We start from the raw sequence: 22,235 nt of genomic DNA, 5'->3' as shown, positions 1-22,235 counted from the left end.
TTTAAAATAACAGCTATAGATATCATGCATCAGGGCCCAGCCAGATAAGTATGTTTATCCTTCATCAAAGAAACTTCTCTTTGCAACAGAGACCATTGCAGAAACTCACATCTGTCAAACTGCAGAGAGCACGTGAACATGGGCACTCAGTCCCAGTTGTTCCATTTATGGCATTATTCCTGTACCTGAGGCTCAGGGAACATTGCATCAGAAGGAGCAGGAGAAACAGAAAATCTGCTGTGAGATTGTGTCCCCTAGAAATGTCAGGGAAGCCTCAGCTGTGTTACCTCAACAAAATGGCTGGCTAAGCACAAGACCTGAAAAGTAACCAACAGACATGCTAACATGGAAGAGGGAAGTCTGACAGGGCCCCATCTATACACAGAGAACTACAGGTAAATAAGGAGGGCTGAGAGCGCCAGAAAGGGCTATGCAACACCACGTGGTCATCTCTAAAGTCAAACATAAGTAACATTAAATGAAGTGAACAGGTTGTACTCATATATTTAGGCATATACGCATATATGTGCATATATAAAAATAATTAAAGCAAAAGATATTATGATTTCAGGAGGGAATAATGAGGGGTTACGGAGAATGGATTGAAGAGATGAAAGGGTGAGAGAAACAGTGTAATTATATATTTTTTTCTTTTTTTTTAAAGATTTATTTATTTATTTATTATATGTAAGTACACTGTAGCTGTCTTCAGACACTCCAGAAGAGGGAGTCAGATCTTGTTATGGATGGTTGTGAGCCACCATGTGGTTGCTGGGATTTGAACTCCGGACCTTCGGAAGAGCAGTCGGGTGCTCTTACCCACTGAGCCATCTCACCAGCCCCAGTGTAATTATATTTTAACTTTTAAAAATTAAACAGAACAAATAAATCTTTAAAAAGTAAAAATAAGAGCTATCAACTTTAGAATAATTATTCATAAGCATCCTTATAATGCAAAATAGGAACTTTGGAACCTACTGAGACTGTTGGCTGATTTTCAATCCTCTCTAATAATTATGGGAAAGCTTGGACCGAATTTATTATAGAAAGTTTTCAAACATTAGATTTATACAAATATACATGTTCAAAAATCTAATCTCTTCTTCATTTTCAGCCGGGAAGGCAATTTCGAACTTGCTATGCCAGAAAGCGCGATGAACTAAACAGGGTCTCGCTTTCAATATGAATCTAGCGTGGGGTGGGGGAGGGGCTTCTCCTCACTGTGACAAAAGCGAGTTACTATGACTAGGTGCCACTTCCTTGAGCATGCTGGACTTTGTTTTCATTGGGCTGCTTTTCTATGATCTGCTTCAGAGCTTCTGTCTGCCAGTGCTTGAGTTTTGCTTTATTGAGTTTCATTCTCGGCCTCTTCCACTCACCTATAGTACATTAAAAACACAGAAATGGTGAAAGAAGAAAAAAAATGAGATATCTCTGGGATCATTCCCTAATTTTATAAAAATTTCTTTTATGAAAACCACTGTAAATTGTTCCTAATGACTTGCTAAATAGACTCAGGTTAAATACCACCTTTTTTTTTTTTTTTTTCATAAAGCAGTTGAGTTCTGCAGTGGTGTTTAGTCAGTATGTCCTAGAAGAGCCATCTGGCCTTTAGAGCCAGTGTTCTTATTTGGTGGCACATCTGGATCAGAACAGTTGCTAATGATTTTGACAAATACACCAGTTTTGTCTTGGTCATCAGAGCACATCCTCAAGTCCATCCCATGTGTACCTTCTCCCTATCTGTGTCTTGTGTGACTCAAGAGAGTATATTATAATTGACTTTTCTGTGAGCATAGTAGACTTTCTTGCCTTCGCAGTATAAACTAGAGTAGGTGCCCTCATTATAGCCCCTTTTTTGGGATGGATAATTGGTTTTATTTTTTAAGATTTATTTATTTTATTTATATGAGTACACTAGAGCTGTCTTCAGACACACCAGAACAGGGTATTGGATCCCATTACAGATGGTTGTGAGCCACCATAGGATTGATGGGAATTGAACTCAGGACCTCTGGAAGAGCAGTCAGTGCTCTTAACTCCTGAGCCATCTCTCCAGCCCCAAATTGGTTCTTTCATGGCATCTTCTACTAACCCCAACTCCCAGAATCATCATGCAGACTATCAAGGCTTGTTCAGGTGGCTCCTAACTGCTAAGAACTAAGGCAACTGTGCTTAAAAGAGGGGTGAGCTGGCTGGTTTCCACCAGCCTAGACTTCTGGCCTTGGTCTTTGATTGACATGACCTCAGGGAAGATTCAAGTGCCCCTTCCCAGCCCTAGCTGAGAACAGCTACATTCTGAAGGAGCTCCGTGCTCCCAGCTCCCAGCTTCATAAATGATTCCTCTAACCTTCCTCTGAACAGTTTGATTCTGCCATCTCACTCTTTGTATGTCCTAAATGTCACGGTTTTCCTCCAGCTCCACTCTCATTTCCACCTTGAAGCATCTTGTTGATAATTCTCAGAGTCCACCAGATTGTTTCCCCTTTCTGCTTCTGATTCCTTCCTCCCTCCACCCCACTCCCATCCCCTTCCCAAGGCCACATTCCAGGTATGTTGTCATATTTATCACCTATGTCATGACTGTATTAGAAAATCATCAGACCCAGGGATGTTGAACTAGCTCCATCTGCCACCCAAACACAAATACTCTGCAAAGTAGCCCAGTGCCTGCCTGCCCTCCAGCACCCACCATCTTCACAAATGAAAGAATTCCAAATATTTGGCTCACACTTGAAATCGCTCCAAGGTCTCTCTCCCAGGACTTTCTCTGAATCTAATTTATGCTGTCCCATGAGCCTTTATGAAGCAACACAAACAAAATTATAAGCCTCTTTCTTCTCTTTTAAGAACCCTTTCAAAAAAAAAAAAAAAAAAAGAACCCTTTCTGTGACACTTTTCTGGAAGATTATAAATGAGCTCACTCTATAGGGTATTTAAATGGCTAGCCAAGGCTATGGGGGTATTTAAATGGTTAGCCAAGGTAAAGATTGCTTTCTTAAAATAACTACTTAGCTTTTTTTTTTAATCCTAATCCCATGAATCCAAAAAAGTCCAGCTCCATTCTCTGTCCAGTTGTCCTCCATTCCACAGGCTCCTGCACCATACCATCTTGGTGACAGGTCCAGGGCAGACCTTGGCTACAATTTAACATCTCATTTAAGAAAAGAAATAGTCATCTTGGGCTGGTGAGATGGCTTAGTGGGTAAACACACGTACCACTAAGCCTGAGTTTGTTCCCCAGAATCTGAATGGTGTAAAGAAAGAAATGACTTCTGCAATTTGTCCTCCAAAATCTGTCTTTCGCAGATAAACACACACACCCACACACACACACACACACACACACACTGAAAAATTATAGTATTCATATAAATTTCAAGAAAGAAAGATATACATGCTTGTTACTATTTTTCAAATAATGCAAATACGTAGAAGAGCAAGCGTCACCCCCTTTCTAACTACTCAAGACATTTGTAATATTTTGAGCATCCTTTCGTGTCTCTGTAGATCATATGTATTTTTATTACTACATAGTGAAGTTTCAGACTTTTCAGCTTAACCCAACACTCACTTGTCGTCAAGTGTTTTCCGTGAGTTGGAAATTTGGCACAGGTTGGCTGGAGCGTTTGCTTGGCATCTTGAATGCCATCCGTGGTGCTCTGGAGTGTAGCTTCTAAACATGCATGTGCCACAGATATTACTCCCGCCTACTTCAGGCTTAAAATGTCTTGGTAACTTGTTGGGCAGTTGGGTTGTTGGGGTTCTCAGCTTGCCTTCTTATAAATCATGCAAGGATGAACATTCTTAGGTCCTGAATTTTGCATTTATGTTGGGTTTTGTGTGTGTGTGTGTGTCTGTGTGTGTAAATTCAAAACAAATAGGTTTACAGGATCAAATAATAAACTAAATCAATGCTGGTGGATACTTCTGGAACACAAATGAGGGGTTGCCTGAGGAACGATAGATAACTAAAAAGTAGCTACATCACCAAAAAGCCCATTCCAATGTGGGTAATCGTAAAAGTTGGGTCACTGGAGTTCTTGGTCCAAACTTTAGGCAGCTCTAGCAAACAGTGTCTCCTCTCACCAACAACTGATTATTACCTTCATAATCCTTCCAAGGCATCTTTCAAATCTCTTAGGTTTCATGAATTTCCCAAGCCTTATAAGTTTTATTAGCTTCCTGACTTGTCCTAGTTAGGGTTTCCATTGTCGTGATTAAAAACACCATGACCAAAGTAACTTGGAGAGGAGAGGGGAAGCCAGCAAGGACCTCAAACATGTCAGGAACATGGAGACAGAAGCTGTTGTCAAGACCATGGAGGGATGCTGTTTACTGACTTGCTCAACCTGCTTTCTTATAGAAGCCAAGGCCACCAGCCCAGGGATGGCACCACCCAAAATGGGCCATCAATCACTAATTAAGAAAATGTTCCACAGGCTTACCTCCAGCCTGATCTTATGGTGACATTTTTCTCAATTGAGAATCCCTCCTCTCTAATGTCTGTAGCTTATGTCAAGTTGACATACAAACTATCCAGGATACTTAGAAGCCTCTCCTCTACATCCAGGAAGGAGCTATAACAAAGCCCTTGCCCAAAATGTGGCAAATGCTTCTCTGGTCCTGGCTCCTAATCCTGCTTAGTTAGCCTGTGATATGATATGATATGATATGATATGATATATATGTGATATGATTCATATGTGATGACTCATATGTGATGTGATACATGTGGATATATACATATGTAATATAATAAACATGGATATGATACATATGTGATATGATACATATGTGACATAATACATATGTGATATGACACATATGGAATAAAGGAAGTGACTTACCACAGACCTTGTCACCTCCATCATTGTGGTCCCACAAGAAATTTCATTTTCATTAGACAATTCTCATAAAAGTTATTGTAATTGCTGCTTATTCCTTCTTTAGAAAGATACAATCCAAAAACTACACAAATTTGGAGGTTTGTAAGTCTTTCAATGTTAGAGACTCTGAAACTGCAGCAGGAACTCAGGTTCCAAATATAAAATCTACAAAAATGTGAAATCTTGAATCTTTTATTGTTATTACTGTTACTGTTGTTGCTACCATACGTTCATGTAAGAAATGATGGGGTTTGGATGACATAACTGTGTAGGCATATAAAGCATTTTGATCACAACCCCTCTTCTGTTACATCTTCTCCTCTCTCCCTCTCTCATTTCCCTTACTAAGTTCCCCCTTTTAAATGTTCTCTTCTTTCCACATTCCAAAAGGTAATTCTTATCTCTCTGAATTTGGGTTATTTCATTCAGTGTGACAATATCCAGTCCAATACATTTCCTGCAAAGAAGATGATTTTATTTTCTTTCTTTGTAGCTAAATAAAACTACACTAGAGGGCAGGGGTGTCGCTCAGTATTGGAGTGTTTGCCTAGCATATTCACAACCCCTACTTTGATCCCCAACATTATAAGCAGCAAGTAAATAAAATGAGAAACTCCAGTGTATATACGCCCTGCAGATACCTCACAATTCTGCCAATGAGTACAGTATAGTGGCGCTCTATCTGAGGTTTCACTTTCCATGATTTTAGTTACCCCTGATTAACCACAATCTAATCATTAAATGAAAAACTCCAGAAATAAGCCATTTAGATTTTTAAAAATATTTTTCTTTTTACATTGTAAAGTGTGTGTTTTATATATGTGCATATAAATTAAATATGTATTTCATGTCAAAGCATATATGTGTAACTGCATATGGCTCTGTGCACATCAGTGCAATACTCTCAGAGTCCTTAAAATTGCATTGGATTCTCTGGAGCTCGACTTAGAGACCTCCATCCTATTGTGAGCCATCCAATGTGGGTCTTCTGTCAAGGCAGCAAGTCCACTTAACTCCAGGACCTAAAATTCATTACTTCTAAAGTTCAAGTCATTTAGAGTAGCACAATGAAATCCCATACAACCTTCTCCGTCCCTGCCAGGATAGGAAAGACATTATTGCAAATTTTGTTGACAGTATGTTTATTTGTCTTATTGAAATATTTCATGTTTGGTATGGCTATGTGGTGGTTTGAACAGAAGTGAGCCCCCATACACTCATGTGTTTGAATAATTAGCCCATGAGAAGTGTCACTATTAGGAGGTGTGGCCTTTTAGAGTAGATGTAGCCTTGTTGGAGGAAGTATGTCATGGTGGGGTCAGACTTTGTGGTCTCATATCTTCAAGTTTTGTCCAGTGTGGTAGTCTTTTGCTGCCTGCAGACCAAGATGCAGAACTCTCAGCTCCTTTCCAGCACCATGTCTGCCTGCATGCTGCCATGCTCCTCAACATGATAATGGACTGAGTCTCTGAAACTGTAAGACAGCCCCAATTTAATGTTTTCCTTTATAAGAGTTATCGTGGTCATGGTGTCTTTTCACAGCAATAGAAACCTAACTAAGACAGGCTGCATAGGAAACACTATAGCATATGCTGGATGTGGTATTGTTTGCAGTTTTAGGCATCACTTGGAACACATGCCACATGAATAAGAGGGTCATCTCTACCCAGCACCTCCTCAGGGCAGACCTGTCTCCAGAGGGAGAGAGTGAGAAAGGGCAAAACAAACAGAGCCTCAGAAGTAGATTCGTGTTTACAGCTGCATTATTCACAATAACCAGAACATGAAGCCAGCCTTGATGCCCATCAATAGATGAATGGATAAAAGCAGTGTGCTCCATATACAAAATGGAATTGTATTCAGCCATTAAGAAAAATGCAATCATGACATTTAGAGGGAAAAATGGATTAAAACAGGAATTATCATATTAAGCAAAGTACCCAGACTCAGAAAGATAAATATCTCTTTTTTTCATGTCAAGAGCCTAGATCTTAAGAAATAACCCCGTGTTTTAGTTCGTATGTATTTATTTGGAGGATGTAGGTCATGAAACAGAGAAGGAGGCCGTGAAAGGGAAAACGAGGACTGAAGGAGGGATGGGGGAGGAGGAGGAAGGGATAGTAACCCAAACACCACATAAAAGCCAAGTGGAGCTCATAGTGAAGGAGGAAAATAGGCTAATATTTAAAAAGCAGATTCACACCTTCTACAAATCCCTGAAAATTTCCCACCCATGTCAGGCAGCTCAAAATCACCTGTAATCCCACCTCCAGGGGTCCAACACCAAATTCTGAGTGTTTCAGGTGTTACACTCCCATGGACAAACTCATGCATACACATGAACTTTCACATAGATATAACGTGTCAATTTTTACAGGGCTGGAGAGCTGACTCGGTAGTTAAGAGCACTGGCTGCTCTTCTAATAGATCTGAGTTTGATTCCATTCCCAGCACCCACATGTCAGCTAAAAATAGTTGGCTAAAACTATCTGTAACTCCAGCTACAGGAGTTATGAAGCTCACCTCTGACTTACACACACACACACACACACACACACACACACACACACACACACACGGTGCACAGACAAACCTGCAGACAACACAACACATGAAAATAAAATAAATTAGTTGGGCAGTGGTGGTGCACGCCTTTAATCCCAGCACTTGGAAGACAAAAGCAGGCAGATTTCTCAGTTCAAGGCCAGCCTGGTCTACAGAGTGCATTCCAGAAGAGCCAGGGCTATACAGACAAACCCTGTCTTAAAAAAAATTTTTTTTAATTAAAAAAATATTTGAAATCACATTTAATCCCACTAATGTATGTTTAATGTACAGTATTTCCTTATTGTTGCGCGAGCCCAACTGGCCAGGAAGAACGACGCTGCTACAGGATCCTTCTGCACACATTTATTCAGTCTATATCTCCCTTGTTTATATCTCCCCTGTTTATATCTCCCTTGTTTTTATATCTCCCTTGTTTATATATCTCCCTTGTTTATATATCTCCCCCGAACCCTGGGCCTCTCACTCCTTTTATACTCTCTCTCATCCACGCACTGCAGGCCATGCCCCCTCGCCAGTCACGAGGCTTCAGCTAATCAGGGCAGCAGGGGCAAATCTCCACCAAATTGGATTCACCTGTATCCTGGTACACCTGCGCAGCACTCAAGATGTGTCTTATATGAGGAAGTCAGGTGCAAGTCATATGACTTAGCTGCAGTCCCTGGCGCCTTTGGGACTGCCGCCACACCCGCTCCCCACAATTCCCCCTTTTTTCTTTTTTGGCAGAGAGAATGTCTGTAGATAGCCCCCCGCAGCCATGCCCCTTACCCGTCCTTGGGTGACAAACAGCATTGGTTTGATCCCTGTCTTAGGTTGGTGACATGCACAGGGAGTCTTATCACTGACTACCTCTCAATCATGCCAAGCCACTCCTGGGGAGATTGTGTTTTGCTTGCGGCAGGTGCATCAAAAGGCCAGGATATTAATTAACCTATGGCCAGATCTTAATTGCTGCAAGCAAGCCTCATGGGTGAAGGTAGAGGTCTGATCCCCAGTGTGCAAGCATAGGGGCCCTACACAAAACCATCCCTTAGGCTCATCACCCAGAGAGGTCTTGGCCAGCTCCCGTGTCGTTTTTCCTGAGGGAAGGGAACTAGGACACTGAACCTTCATGCAATCAGACGTGCCTTCCACAGGATGCCAACAGCAAGCTATCCTCTGTGCAGTGCTTAGCCTCGCACCCCACGGCATAACGCAGCATAATTTCTTTTAGAGCGGCAAACCGAATCTGAGGAGATTGTCCCGCCTCCACTGCAGCAAAAGCCTACGCTACCATGGCGAAAGTGCGGGCCGCACACTCTGCACCTAACACATGTGCCAAACACACAACACACACACTATAACAAGCATACATCCCAGGGCTCTCATCCCCGCTCATCTTCCCTGAAGCAAGGGATAGATGGCCAGCGGGGCTATCTCTTTAAGGGGAATTCAGGGATCAAAAAGCGTGGAAAAATTTGAATGTCATGTCGAGCTGGTATCGGCTTCTGGAATACCGAAAGGATCTCTCATCTCGGCTCCATCCTTTGTGCTTGTGGGATCATCCACCACATCCACAGGGGCAACTGGATCAGGAGCCTCATTCTTGTAGCGTCTCACCAACCTCTCCGGCACCCAAAGAGGTTCCGTCTGGTCCTGTGGAAACACACAAACAGACCCTCTCGCCCACATCAACACCTGATCCGGTCGATCCTCTCCAAATCTCCAGACAGAAGGTCCACCTACAGGTGGCTGCTGAGGAGGCATAGGGAGAGGACGCAGAAGCTAATTCGCCTTCCTCCTCCGCCTCAGCTCTTTTATTTTGTCCTTTCTGTCCACCTGATAACACTGTGTCTCCTTTCTTTTTCCTTTTTCTTTTTAAGCCCTTTTCCTCTTCCGACATATTTTCTTGTTGCTCTATAAGGATTTTCTGACCTGTCTTGACTGCCTCTACACACAGTTTCAAACAGTAACAGAGTCCATATATCAGAACAAACAAGACCAAAACTATCAGACCTACCCACAAAGGGTCAATGGGAGAAAAAAGCATAACTACACAGCGAGGATCTATTGATCACTACACTGAGCTTATCATAGTTCCTTAATCTGTCCTGAAACCCATGAACCTTATCTTGTCCCAAAGCCAGGAACCTATCTTTACCTTGTGCCTGCTTCCTGGCAACTTTATACTTGCCTCTATTTTATCCAAGGTCCTTCCCAAACTCCTGGGTTACTTTGTGCCTACTTCCTGGCAACTTTATGCTCACCTCTATTTTATCCAAGGTCCTTCCCAAACTCCTGGGGTCGCAAATTTCACTCACCGTGAACTTACCCTGCCTGCCGGCAACCACTGACTGCTGAAAGTTCTGAACTCGGTGGGGGAGTCGGTTCCCCGTACGGGCCACCAATTGTCGCGCCCACTCTCGACCAGCAAGAAAGACACTACCACCAGTCCTTCTAACAGCAGTTTATTCAGTCTTCATCTTTCTTCTTTCTCTTCATCAGTACCGTTCCCCAGCTGAAGAGTTCTGAATCCACGCCGGATCCTTCTCAACAGTCTGTTTTACGGGAACACTTCATTAACCCCTTCTTCCCCGTTATGCAGTTCTGAATCCTCCCTGTAGCAGGGGGTCTTCACTCGTGCCTGAAGATGTTTCTTGTCCCGGGTTTTCTCGTCCCAGGTCTTCTCGTCCCAGGTCTTCTCGTCCCGTCCCGAGTTTTTCTTCCCGGGTTTCTGGCACCAACTGTTGCGCGAGCCCAACTGGCCAGGAAGAACGACGCTGCTACAGGATCCTTCTGCACACATTTATTCAGTCTATATCTCCCTTGTTTATATCTCCCCTGTTTATATCTCCCTTGTTTTTATATCTCCCTTGTTTATATATCTCCCTTGTTTATATATCTCCCCCGAACCCTGGGCCTCTCACTCCTTTTATACTCTCTCTCATCCACGCACTGCAGGCCATGCCCCCTCGCCAGTCACGAGGCTTCAGCTAATCAGGGCAGCAGGGGCAAATCTCCACCAAATTGGATTCACCTGTATCCTGGTACACCTGCGCAGCACTCAAGATGTGTCTTATATGAGGAAGTCAGGTGCAAGTCATATGACTTAGCTGCAGTCCCTGGCGCCTTTGGGACTGCCGCCACACCCGCTCCCCACACCTTATTCTATTATTTGATGGTTTAATTTAAAAAAAATAGAAAAGAAATGTTAGTAGAAGTTTATCAGGGAAAAGAAATGATATTTAGAAACTTCCACCCTCATACGTGTGTGTGCATTACACCAAAGCAAACCTAAAACTCAAAACGCACCAAATATTTGATAACAGCCAGAAACAAGTTTTCCCCCTTTCCATTAAGTACCTCTTATTTAATATTTTTAAAAAAAGCAAATGCCTATAAATATAGCCTCTATAATGGGGGAATTTAGGCTAGAGCAGACCAGTATGTATGCTGAAAGGAGGGCTCTCAGTACTTCACCATTCAAAGAAAGCTAACTGCACTGTGAACAGTCTCCTTGGTTGTGTAGATCGGTGTGACTTCCTCTCCCACTGCTCGTAGGCAGCTGGCTGCTAAGTCACTGCCCTTGCCACCCACTGCCAAAGAGAGTGCAGCTATCAATCAGTCTCCCTACTGCCTGCGAGCTCCTCGCCCTGTGAGGAACCTTTTTAAACACAGAGAGCATCCTAGCAGTAAGTAAAACTGGAAGCTGGACCTCGTGGGTAAGCAATTAGGTGATACACTGAGAGGTAACATTCCCCACCTCCTGGCCATATGAAAAGAAATATTATCTTTAGAGAAATGTCTTTGCCTGAGATCTGAAATACGGAGTATTTGTCTTGTCCCAGGCTAACCTTGTCAAGGAGATCTGCATTTAATAAGGATAATCTGGACCCTATTCATCTTGGGAGGGGGACGTGGAACAGGGAGAACCATGGAGAAAACAGGCCCACTCTGCCCTGGAAATGTCTTTTTGCTGTCTTCCCTGGTGCCTCTGCCTCTCTTCTGGATGTAGATAGGCAAGGTGCTACACAAAGTGACCATCCTGAGACAGAGGTTGCTCTCTAGTAGAACCTCAACTCTCGATCCTGCTCAGAGACCATATATCGTGATCCTTACCATATCCTTACTTCCCTGGAGACCTGGAATAACTTTCTACACCTGTCCCACTGACTGTCCCTGGCCTCTGCCACTTGACCCTTAAATTGAACCCTTATTCCCACTTCCTTCCCACTGGCCCTTTCCATACTAAAAGAGCCAATGGGTAGGAAGTAGGCATATGTCAGTCATGCCTAAACTTAACTATTCAAAGCCATCTTCCTTGTATTGTGTTAAGCAGTAGCCCCTGACTCATTATTTTCCTCTCCCCTTCACAACTCATATCCCTCTTCTAGAATACTCTACTGCACTTTGTAACCTTCTTCACCAATGGAATTCTGCCCCACTCTATTTTACCTATGAACACTCCAGCTATCTCTTTATCAAATATTGAGTGTCACATGTATGAACAAAATGCCTTTGGGGTAACTTCTGAATTTTCCATAGGCAATCCAGCACCTGAAGTCCAGAATGTAACACTGATGGTTTCAAGCCCAGCCATCATCCAATCTCCTGAAAAGTCCCTCAATGTCAGTAGTTTGTGCATAGTCCCATCTCTCCCTCTCCTCTCCTCTCTCTCCTCTCCGTCCCTCTCCTCCTCCTCCTCCTCCTCCTCCTCCTCCTCCTCCTCCTCCTCCTCCTCCTCGTCTTCTTCTTCTTCTTCTTCTTCTTCTTCTTCTTCTTCTTCTTCTTCTTCTTCTTCTTCTTCTTCTTCTTCTTCTTTCTCCCTCTCTTTCTCCCTCTCCCTCTCCCTCTCCCTCTCCCTCTCCCTCTCTCTCTCTCTCTCTCTCTCTCTCTCTCTCTCTCTCTCTCTCTCTCTCCCTCTCTCTCTTCTAGCTATTTCTAATTGGGTCAATCAAGGGATCCTAACATATGCCACAATCTTCCCCACTGCCAATAGAAACTTTGTTCTTTGCTTCTTCACTCTGGTGAAACACACATCTTCCTTGGGGCTTGGGATAGAACTCAGTTGGTAGAGTATTTACCTAGCATGTATGAAGCCCTGAGTTGGATTCTTAGATGGGATAACCCTGGTTTGTAGTACCAGCTCTTCAGAGGTATAGAGATGGATCAAAAAAAGTTCAGAGTAATTCTTGACTATACAGAGCAGTGTCTCTCAGCTGTCCTTATGCTGAGACCCTTTAATACAGTTCTTGTATTAAATATAGTTCCTCATATTTTGTTGACTCCCCAACCATAAAATTATTTTTGTTGCTACTTCATAACAATAGTTTTGCTGTTATGAACAGTAATGTAAATATCTGTGTTTTCTGATGGTCTTAGACACCCCTGCGAAAGACTCATGACCCACAGGTTGAGAACCATTGATATAGAACCTTCACATAGGAACTGGGGTTGTACCTTCAGATGGGTTTTCTTAACACCCCCCCCCCCCACACACACACACGGTGACTACTGTCTTTATAGTAGATACCTTGTTTGGAATATTGTAGACTATAGCAGAGTTTCAGTTTGTGTATGTGTGTGTGTGGAAGAGGGGGGAACTCTGCCAAATCTGAAGACTGAGGGCCCTACCTCTCTTCCACGAACACCAGTCTGTAAATTTCATTCTATTACTTGAATTGTTTCAATAGCTTCTAATAAAAGCAAAGCACATAAGTTAACTTGATTCAGAAGTCTTACAATTTTCTCCATATTAAGAGCATCAACTGTAAAGCTCCACCTTTGACCTACACCATCTAAGGTTATCGTCTTAAATGCTCTATGCTTCCTCCCTTCTAAGCTGGGGTAATTGTGATAGAATTCACAAGGTTTGGGGACTGTCAAATGTGTTAAAATATATACAAATTTTTACAAAGTATGCGAGTTAGGCATCTTTGTTAGTTGCACCCCCAACTCTGATCAGGTTTTAATACCCCAGATACACTGTGGCCACTAATTTCTGCCTCCCAGATTGGCTTTCTTTCCTCTTTGTCAATCTGCTAACCTCCCCTGCATTATGCAGGACTCAGAAAAACTGGCTCCACCTCTGCACAGACTTCCTCAAGGCCCTGCGACCAGCCATCTGTCACTCAGTGATCCCGTGGCATTCCCAGTAAATTTCTATTTCAGCACATGTCATTTTCATTAATTATGTTTAAAAACCTGGGTTCCGTTGTTTGAACACTTACATATGTCAAGCCCTGTTCTAAATGCATCCCTGTATTCTCTTAATTAAACCTTGCCACAAGTATACAGCATGTTTTAGTAATTGGCAAGTGATATATAGGTTGTTATTCCTTATTCATTGTGAGGTTCTTTATGGGAGACTCTACAATTCATACCCTGATCATCTTTGACTCATCAGCACTCAGCAAGGTGCCCTGTGCACTGTGGGTATGTGATTAGGTTAGAATCTCTTGATTGACCCAATTAGAAATGGCTAGAAATGAGAGAGATGGGACCATGCACAAACTACTGACATTGCGGGTCTTTTCAGGAGAATGGATGACAGCTAGACCTGAAACCATCAGCGTGATAAACAGAATGAGAAATAGCCACTATTAAATCCTTATTACTATATGAACATTTTCCATAGTGCTTACAGGTTAATGTGCTCTCGTTTGATTCTCTACTGTCATATAAACTCAGGTCTTTCCAAGGACATAATAATACAATTCACGATGACATTTCATTCTGTGCTCTTGCTTCAAGGGTCATATGCAAGGTTCAGGGGAGTTTCAAAAGGCCTCACCTCGTGGGGTGCCTGCTTTTGGTAAAGGGTAAAGACACATTGCCCTGGTAACCTTTTCTTCTCGTTGGAAATCAGATGCAAATTACCACAGATTTATAATCAGGAGCTAATGTTATCGTTTCTATGACAATGGTCTAAGACAATAAGCATAAATAAGTATTACTAAATTTTATCAAAATACACTTTGTGTAAATTGAAACCATGTGAAAAAAAAAGAGATATTTAATTTAAGCTGGCATTTCTTCCCTACCTTTGACCATCGTAAATGTTCTCTCTCTCTCTCTCTCTCTCTCTCTCTCTCTTTCTCTCTCTCTCTCTCTCTGAGGACGGTTAAGATCAAAAGAGTTACAGTATCTCTGAATGACTTTGAAGCTGACTTTAGTAGAGAGAAAACAACAGCTAGTCATATCAGGGATCCCAAGGGAGGCCAGTTGGAATCCAAACACCACAAACTAAAATCTGGAGATGCAGGCAATCTCCAAAGCCTCCAGACTGAGCTTGATCTATTCAAGCAATCATAGCATAGACTCGAGGTCTCGCTTTGGTTGCTAGGAGCTTGGGGTGTCATGAAAAGTGTAACCTGTTCAGGATTGTCTCCTTAGGAACTACCACTGCTGGAACGAAGCGTGGATGACAAGGCCTGATCTTCCTGTTGGATTTGGAGGCTGGCAAGCTGTGGACAGCACACCCCAGGAAAACAGTGATGGTAAGCCCACCTCTTTCCTCGTCACTTGACTGCACACCTAGGTGTGTGGGTAGCATCCTTATTAGGAACCGACACTGGAAATGTGCTTGCTGGGCACGCATACAGGATTAACTGCCTGTCAATCAAATTTTAGTTTGTTTCAATAGTCAGCTTTACCCTGATTGTTTTACAACTTTTCGAAAAAGAATCTAACTTATATAATTCATCTACTCCTGCTTTGATAAGCAGTTTTGAAGACAAGGGCAAAAAAAAAATATCTGGGTAAGCATTTTTACTAGGGCTATAAAATAAATTTCAGCCCTCCCTGATCCACAGTGATGAAGTGGTAAAAGGCTAGAAAGAAAATAAAGATATTGAAAATAATTATAAATCACACATTAAATTGTTGTTCCTTTAAAGCCTGGTGTCTCCTGATGCTCAGTTTCAAAACCTGAGTGGGTAGATATTTGTCTTCTAACTTTCCAGCCTTGATAATCAGCAGCAGCTGTGACCAACCCCAGATTCCTATAGAGTCACACTCTTTTTAACATAATGATACACATGAGTGGACTGCAGACCCCAGCGCACTCATCTCTGTTTTCTGGTGTTGGTCCAAGATGGTGATGTCATACACCTTCATAGATACAGAAGCATTCAGCCTACAGCCATGATGATGCCATGCTGGGATACTGGCTTTTATGGAGAAAGTGTCATGCTAGCTGGGCTGAATACTACAAGGAGACTCGAAGGGAACTAATATTAGCCAATCTCTTAGAAAGTGTTCCTAGATGACTAAAGTTTAATGGATTTTAGAAACATAACCATGACCATAGGATCATTAGCTAAATGGACATGATTAGTGTCCAAGTTCTACAATCGAACCTGACAAACATCATAAAGAAAACAGCAGTCAAAGGAAGGTCAATAGAGCTACTGAGGAGGTATCAGATACAGTCCAAGTCAGACTTCTGGGGCTGTGATAAACACCATAATGAAAAGCAACTTAGGGAGGAAACAATTATTTCTAGGTGACTGTTACATAGTCCATTAGGAAGGGAAGTCAGGGCAGGTGCTAGAGATAGCTTGCTCAGGCTCCTTTCTTGTATAACACAGAACCATCTACCTAGGGATGGTACCACCCACCTACAGTGGACTCAGTGTTTTGACATCAATCATTGACCAAGAAAAGACCCCCAGAGGCTTGCCCATGTGTCAGTCAAGTAGAGGCATTTTCCCAGCTAAGGTTTTCCTCCCATAAATAAATAAATAAATAAATGCTAACCAGGATAGGTACCAGCTGATACATAGCTTAGTGCATATGGTTGCAGTCAACTGAACAGAATTAGGAAAACTATTGTCCCCATATTCTTTTCCTCTCTGTCACATTCAGGATTGGGTTAGCCTTCCTAGTAGAACCCTATTGACGACACACATCAGTCATCTGTCTCCTGTAGCCAGTGAAAGCATTTAGGCAAAGTCAGTGGTGAAGCTGGGGAGTACTGGTGTCTGTAGGCTGCCTAAGTGCTGTGTGCTGTCCTGTGGATGGGCAGAATTGAAAACTACAAATTCACACTGCCTTCCTCTTTGTTGTGTGCTACAGGCATGTACCGCTGTGGCCCTGCCTCTGTCCAAGCCGTTAAGCATGGCCATGTCTGCTTCCAGTTTGATGCCCCGTTTGTTTTTGCAGAGGTAAGTGGAAAGCTGGAGGCAAGTGCCAATTTTCCACCACTGTCTCTTAACACACTGAAGAGTTAGACACCAGGTTGCTACTTCTCGATTTCCCAGGTACATCGAGTATGCTTCCTGTCAACCAGACATCTTTCCAGCCTCGGGTTTTTTAAATGCTAAACGCAATTCCTACTTAACGCTTTCCTGTCTTAGACTTTTGAGGTTGTATTTCTACTAAAAGCAAGAGATTTGCAAACCTGAGTTTAGTTCTGGGCACCTAGGAACTGACGAGGATAATTCTGAAGACATCAAATGATGAAGTGGATCGATCACTCAACTAAAGCTCAGTAAAAAGTGGCCTTGCTGTGGCAGTTTCAGAGTATGTAACTCCCATCTAAGACTGACCCAGAAGTACACAAAAATCAATACACACACTACCACCATCACCAGCAGCACCACCAGCAGCACCAATAGCAGGCAAAAAGAGAAGGAAAGGTATAAAGTGCTACTCAAGTAGAGAAATTTTGACCACTTAAGGGGTTGATAAAGATGTTAAGTAAAGGGTCTAAGATGCCAGAATAATAGGGCAGGAGCTTGAAGGACAGGAAACAGCTAATTAAATCAGGGTGAGAGACGTCGGGTAAAGGAGAATCCTGGGAGTCTCTTGGGGATGAGGGTATTAAAGGCTGAGATGTAGAACTCCTTTGAGGTGTATGTACAGCAATCAACACGGGAAGGGTTCGCTCCTGTATCCAGCAATCACTCTGCCTGCCACTTGATGCTCATAGAAATCCTTTTAAAGTGAGTACTATCAGTTTCCCCGTTGAACTGAAAAGAAAATCAGGGCGAGGTAAAGCAGAGAGACTAATATCCTTTCCCCAGTAATGTAGCTAATAAAGAGCTGTGCTGAATTTTGAAACCGAGTGGGCACTTGAGTTTAGCCGGGCAGTCACTCTGGAAGGACTATGTATCTCCTGTTAGCTCACACCAGGGAAGGCTACGGGGGGAGCTCTGAGGCCCAGGGCCTTGGGATGGATCATCCTTGGGTGGGAATATGTCAGTAAATCAATCCACACATCAGTAGTGAAATGTGGTAATACCAAGAACACTTGTAGCTATCGTATGAGCAATACAGTCAGCATAAGATTGCATTCATACATGGAGATGCACTCATTAAGAAAAAAAAAGAGCCAGAAACTGAAAGATAGCAAACACCCTAATACTCTAAGGCAGGAAGTAGCTTGGCAACCATGATTCCCTGTGTAAGTAGAGATGGCTCCTGACCCGTGATATCTCCACTTACAATCTTTAAACCTTATAATGGTGCAAAGGAATGGTACAAATTCAATAGAAACCACACTTTGGGTTTGGAATTAGGATCTCTTCCTGGGATAAACACACATGGTCAGATCCTCTCAGATGATACTGGGTGGCAGCAAGCTGCAGCTCCCAGTCAGCCCCATAACCACAGGGAAAAGAACAAACACCTACAGTGTGTCCTGCCATTCAGCTAAGATGTCCTGTAGGGAAAGGATAAGAACTGTTTCTTCGGCTAATCAAATCTTCTATATGTCATCAATTTAATCAAAATGTAATCTTATCAAAAGCCAAAGAGCATTTGCCTTTGGATATGACCCTAGTTCTAAGAGCAGAGTGCTTTGGGCTTACAGGGGATGGAGCAATGGTTATTCAGACATTTAGACAGCAGAAATCACAGAAGGACTGCACTCTATCTGCTATTGTGGTTTCTAGATGCCTCTAGAAGCCTCCAGAGAGCAGCCTTACAGTGCTTGGAGTTTTATCCATTTGATTTTGTTTTGAGATTGAAAATCTGTACAAGTCTCCCCTGCCCTCATCTGACAGTTTATGACACTCCGAGAATCTCTTCATGGGAGATGGCTCTGAAACCCATGTAGCTTTCTTTTTATACTTTTATTGTGCTTTATTGCTACCGAGGAGAGCGGGTGGCCCTCCTTGCAGTGGTGAAGGTCCTAATAGCTGTTAATGCAAGCGCTTTTTGCTGTTATTAAATATAGATCAGGGTGTTAGGAATGTCATCAGGCTATGCAGATAATTGCTCCTCTCTCGCGGCTGCAGAGGCTTCTTTGCTGTGCAGGCTGTTTGTTGCCTGAGTTTGGGCTGGGCTCCAGGTTCGAGCTATTTGTCAGAGATGTATAAGCTGCCTAAAAAGCACCCGAGGTGTCTTCTCTCAAGAGGTGCTCGCTAGGACCGCAAAGGGGTGAGCAGGCAACTTTAGCATGGGTCTCGGTGACTTAGGTGGAGGGTGATGCACCTTCCCTCCCTCCACCTGTGTGCCACCTCGTCCTACCAGAGGGATGTCAGCAGGTGGCTTGCCTGTTCTTGCTTCTCAGCATGCTGGCTTCCCAGTTGTTCTTCACCAGCTTCCTGACCATCCAGTTCATTGATTACGTGTCAGCTTTTCTGGAGCTTCCTTGGTATCTGAAAAACAATGGAGTCTGAAAGGGAAAAGGTACATGGAAAATGGCTCCTTTCTTCTCGCTCACATTTTGTAGGCAGGGACAGAAGGGAGCGTGATGGCATCCACACCTGGGATTCGGTGCCCGTCCCTCCACATGCCTTCTTCACGTTGAGTTCCTGTAGGTCCAAAAGGACCCAGGTGCCCCTTCTCTCCCTAACACAGCATGGCCTGGGGCTTCTGAAGAGATAAGTAAAGAGTCCAAGAGTTTTAAGTTTGACTTTACTTTTTTGTTCGTTTGTTTGTTTTTGTTTTGTTTTGTTTTGTTTTGTTTTTTTGTTTTTGTTTTTGTTTTTGTTTTTGTTTTTCGAGACAGGGTTTCTCTGTATAGCCCTGGCTGTCCTGGAACTTACTCTGTAGACCAGACTGGCTTCATCTGCCTCGGTGGTCCTCAGTAAAGAGCTGCTTCATGGGGAACATAATCATCTTCTGCTTTAACTGTATCCAATGGACTCTACTGCCTTCTTAATACCACCTCACTGCAAATGGGCACACACACTCACACACACACACACACTAATATACATAAATGTATAAACAGCTCTGTGAGTCTCTGTCTCTCTCTGTCTCTCTCTCTCTCTCTCTCTCACACACACACACACACCACACCCCTCACATACCACATACACACACAGATACATACACGCAAGCATGCCTGGCACAGACATGGTTCACACATGCTATACACATACATGTACACCTGTAGGTCTCAAACATACATACAGCACACATACAAACCACACATTCATGAACACACACATACACACACACACACACACACAGACACACACACACACACTCCTGACCTGGGGTGACTTTATTGGTAGCACTAATGGGTTTTTTTAGACCACAGTGACTCCCTCTCCAGAGCTCTGCCTCTCTGGCTCTGTACCATCCATTCTCTATAGCAAGCTTACAGATGCTTCTGGCAATTGTTCTCATTTCAAACCTATCATTGCTTTCTCAGAGTAAATCTGTTTTATAAGGATCTCCTACTTGGATCAAATGCAGTTTATCCATTCATTCAAATAATTCACAAAATTCAAGGATTATTTTGATTTATCTCCTTAACCTGCCTCACAAATTTTCTCCAGGAACATCTTCAAAGGTGTCTGAAGTCCAGTTGGTCCCACAATTCCCAGCATGAGCCTCTGAGCTCTGCCGTACTGAGCTCTGTGATGTGCCCTCCTAGTTCACCTCCCTCTTCCCTCTCATCTTTCTGTCCTCCAACAATCAGCCAGAATCACTCTTTGAGCTGTCAATTAAAATGGATCTTCTGATGGATTCCTATCATCTTTGCATTTAAACTGAACATGAATCTTGATGAATGCTGTGTGGTCCAGCCTCTGGGTGCCCTCCCACCCATACTTTGTTCATCTCCCTCTAGCTCTACGGGGCTTCTTGTTCTTTTGGAAACAAGGTCATGTGTTTCTCCAAAGAAAGTGCCCCACCCCCATTACCCTCTCTTCCTTTGGTGAAAAAATCACTCATTTCAGAGTGAATGTGCTGTTTATGTCAGACTCCTATTGTTTCCTCTTCAATAAGACCTACACACACACACAGACACACACACACACACACCTGGGATAGAAGCTCAGTAAAGGTAGAGTTTCCTGAATTCTCATCAGTAGGAGTAATGTCTGCTGCAATGAATGAATACACATATATGTACATACAAACGTAGCACATACATATATACATAAAAGTATATAAATATACATACTTACATACATGCATACATACATACAAATATACATACATATATATAGTAAACAGAGAACACTGATAAAAACAACAACTTGGAGATGAGGGTCCCAGCTGCATCTTATGCTGTTGGGGGACAAGGAACACGTAGGACCCTGCAGAGAGCATCCACAGCAGACTCAGCCTCCTATAATCACAAGCTGCACATGTCAAGTACAGGGTGAGTGTTTGGCACTTGTGCCAGGAGACACCTGGCTGAGCGGGAATCCAGGGCCTCCGTATGCTCTTAGGGAAGCAATGCTTTCTCTGTAGGGTCTGTAGCAAGGTTGTTTCTACAGATAAATGGACAAAGCAAAGAGACTTTATCCTTGGGTCCTGAACTTGAGAAGGCATCTCAATCCCCAATAACAAAGAACATGGAGTACACCATGCTATGGGTACCTGCCACAAATTTTCAGGGATTCTTTGATGTATTGAGAATCCAGCCCATCTTCCTAAGTCCCAAGGACCTGACAAACAGCATAACCTCTACAGGAAGCACCATGTCTGACCAGCGGCAAAGTGCTATGCTGTGAAGACAACACCAGCAATCATGGCAGGATGCCGGGCTCTATGTGACCACAGTCTCTTTGAGTATAGAGGTAGGATTTGGGTGTTCACTAAGATTGATTTCCATTCAAAACAAACAAAAGACAAGACAGGCCACAAACATAGAGAATTCACACACCAGGTGTAGCTACACACCTATATTCCAGCCCTTGGGAGGCTAAGGCCAAATCAGATGCCAGCCAAGGCTACGTAGTGAATTCCAGGCCGAGTTGAGGTACACAGGGTAGCCTATATCAAAAATAATCAACAGGAACAGCCTAGATGGTTAGGTGAGCAAAGATGCCTGTTGCCAAGCCTGACTGCATGACCTCAATCCCTGGAACTGCATGGTGAAAGGAGAGAATGGACTCTTGCAAGCACCTCTGCCCTACACTGATGCCCCTCCCGATACACACAAATGAACAAATAAATAATCTTTAAAAACAAACATCAAATCCTATGTGGTTCTCAGCCTTCCTAATACTGTGACCCCTTAATACAGTAGTTCGTCATGTTGCGATGACCCCCAACCATAAAACGATTTCGTTGCTACTTCATAACTGTAGTTTTGCTAGTTATGAATTGTAATGTAAATATCTGATATGCAGGATGTCTGATATTAGACCTCCAAAAAGGCCGCAATCCACAAGTTGAAAAACACAATACTATACTATACTATACTATTACTATACTATAGTACTGATCTACATACCAACCCTTCCATCAAAGTCATTATCTAGCCCACGTTCAGAGAAAGTAGCACAGCTGGAAGTCATTCATTGCAGCGTACCTGTATATAATCACGCTGTAGCCTAGGCAGTTGGCTGAGACCGGGGCCTCTCACCTGCCCCTTTTTGAGCACTTAGA

At 43.0% G+C, this 22,235-nt stretch overlaps 1 protein-coding gene and 1 long non-coding RNA gene across 4 annotated transcripts in view; one reads left to right on the top strand and one right to left on the bottom strand.

The window, feature by feature from the left end:
• Positions 1–22,235, bottom strand: part of Gm30489 — a 146,979-nt gene that overhangs the window by 37,505 nt on the left and 87,239 nt on the right. For both annotated transcript variants that reach the window (XR_873243.2, XR_873245.2), the window contains exon 3: positions 18,909–19,039. This is a non-coding gene — a long non-coding RNA (predicted gene, 30489). The remainder of the gene's footprint in view (positions 1–18,908; positions 19,040–22,235) is intronic.
• Positions 1–22,235, top strand: part of F13a1 (coagulation factor XIII, A1 subunit) — a 183,067-nt gene that overhangs the window by 116,781 nt on the left and 44,051 nt on the right. For both annotated transcript variants that reach the window (NM_001166391.1, NM_028784.3), the window contains 2 exon segments: positions 14,829–14,932; positions 16,512–16,600. In NM_001166391.1, coding sequence (NP_001159863.1) covers positions 14,829–14,932; positions 16,512–16,600 — 193 coding nt within the window.

Source organism: Mus musculus, chromosome 13 (assembly GCF_000001635.26).
Source record: "Mus musculus strain C57BL/6J chromosome 13, GRCm38.p6 C57BL/6J".
NCBI classification, from domain to species: domain Eukaryota; kingdom Metazoa; phylum Chordata; class Mammalia; order Rodentia; family Muridae; genus Mus; species Mus musculus.
Note: the sequence above shows the minus strand (reverse complement) of the source record. Positions and strands in the feature narration are given on the sequence as shown.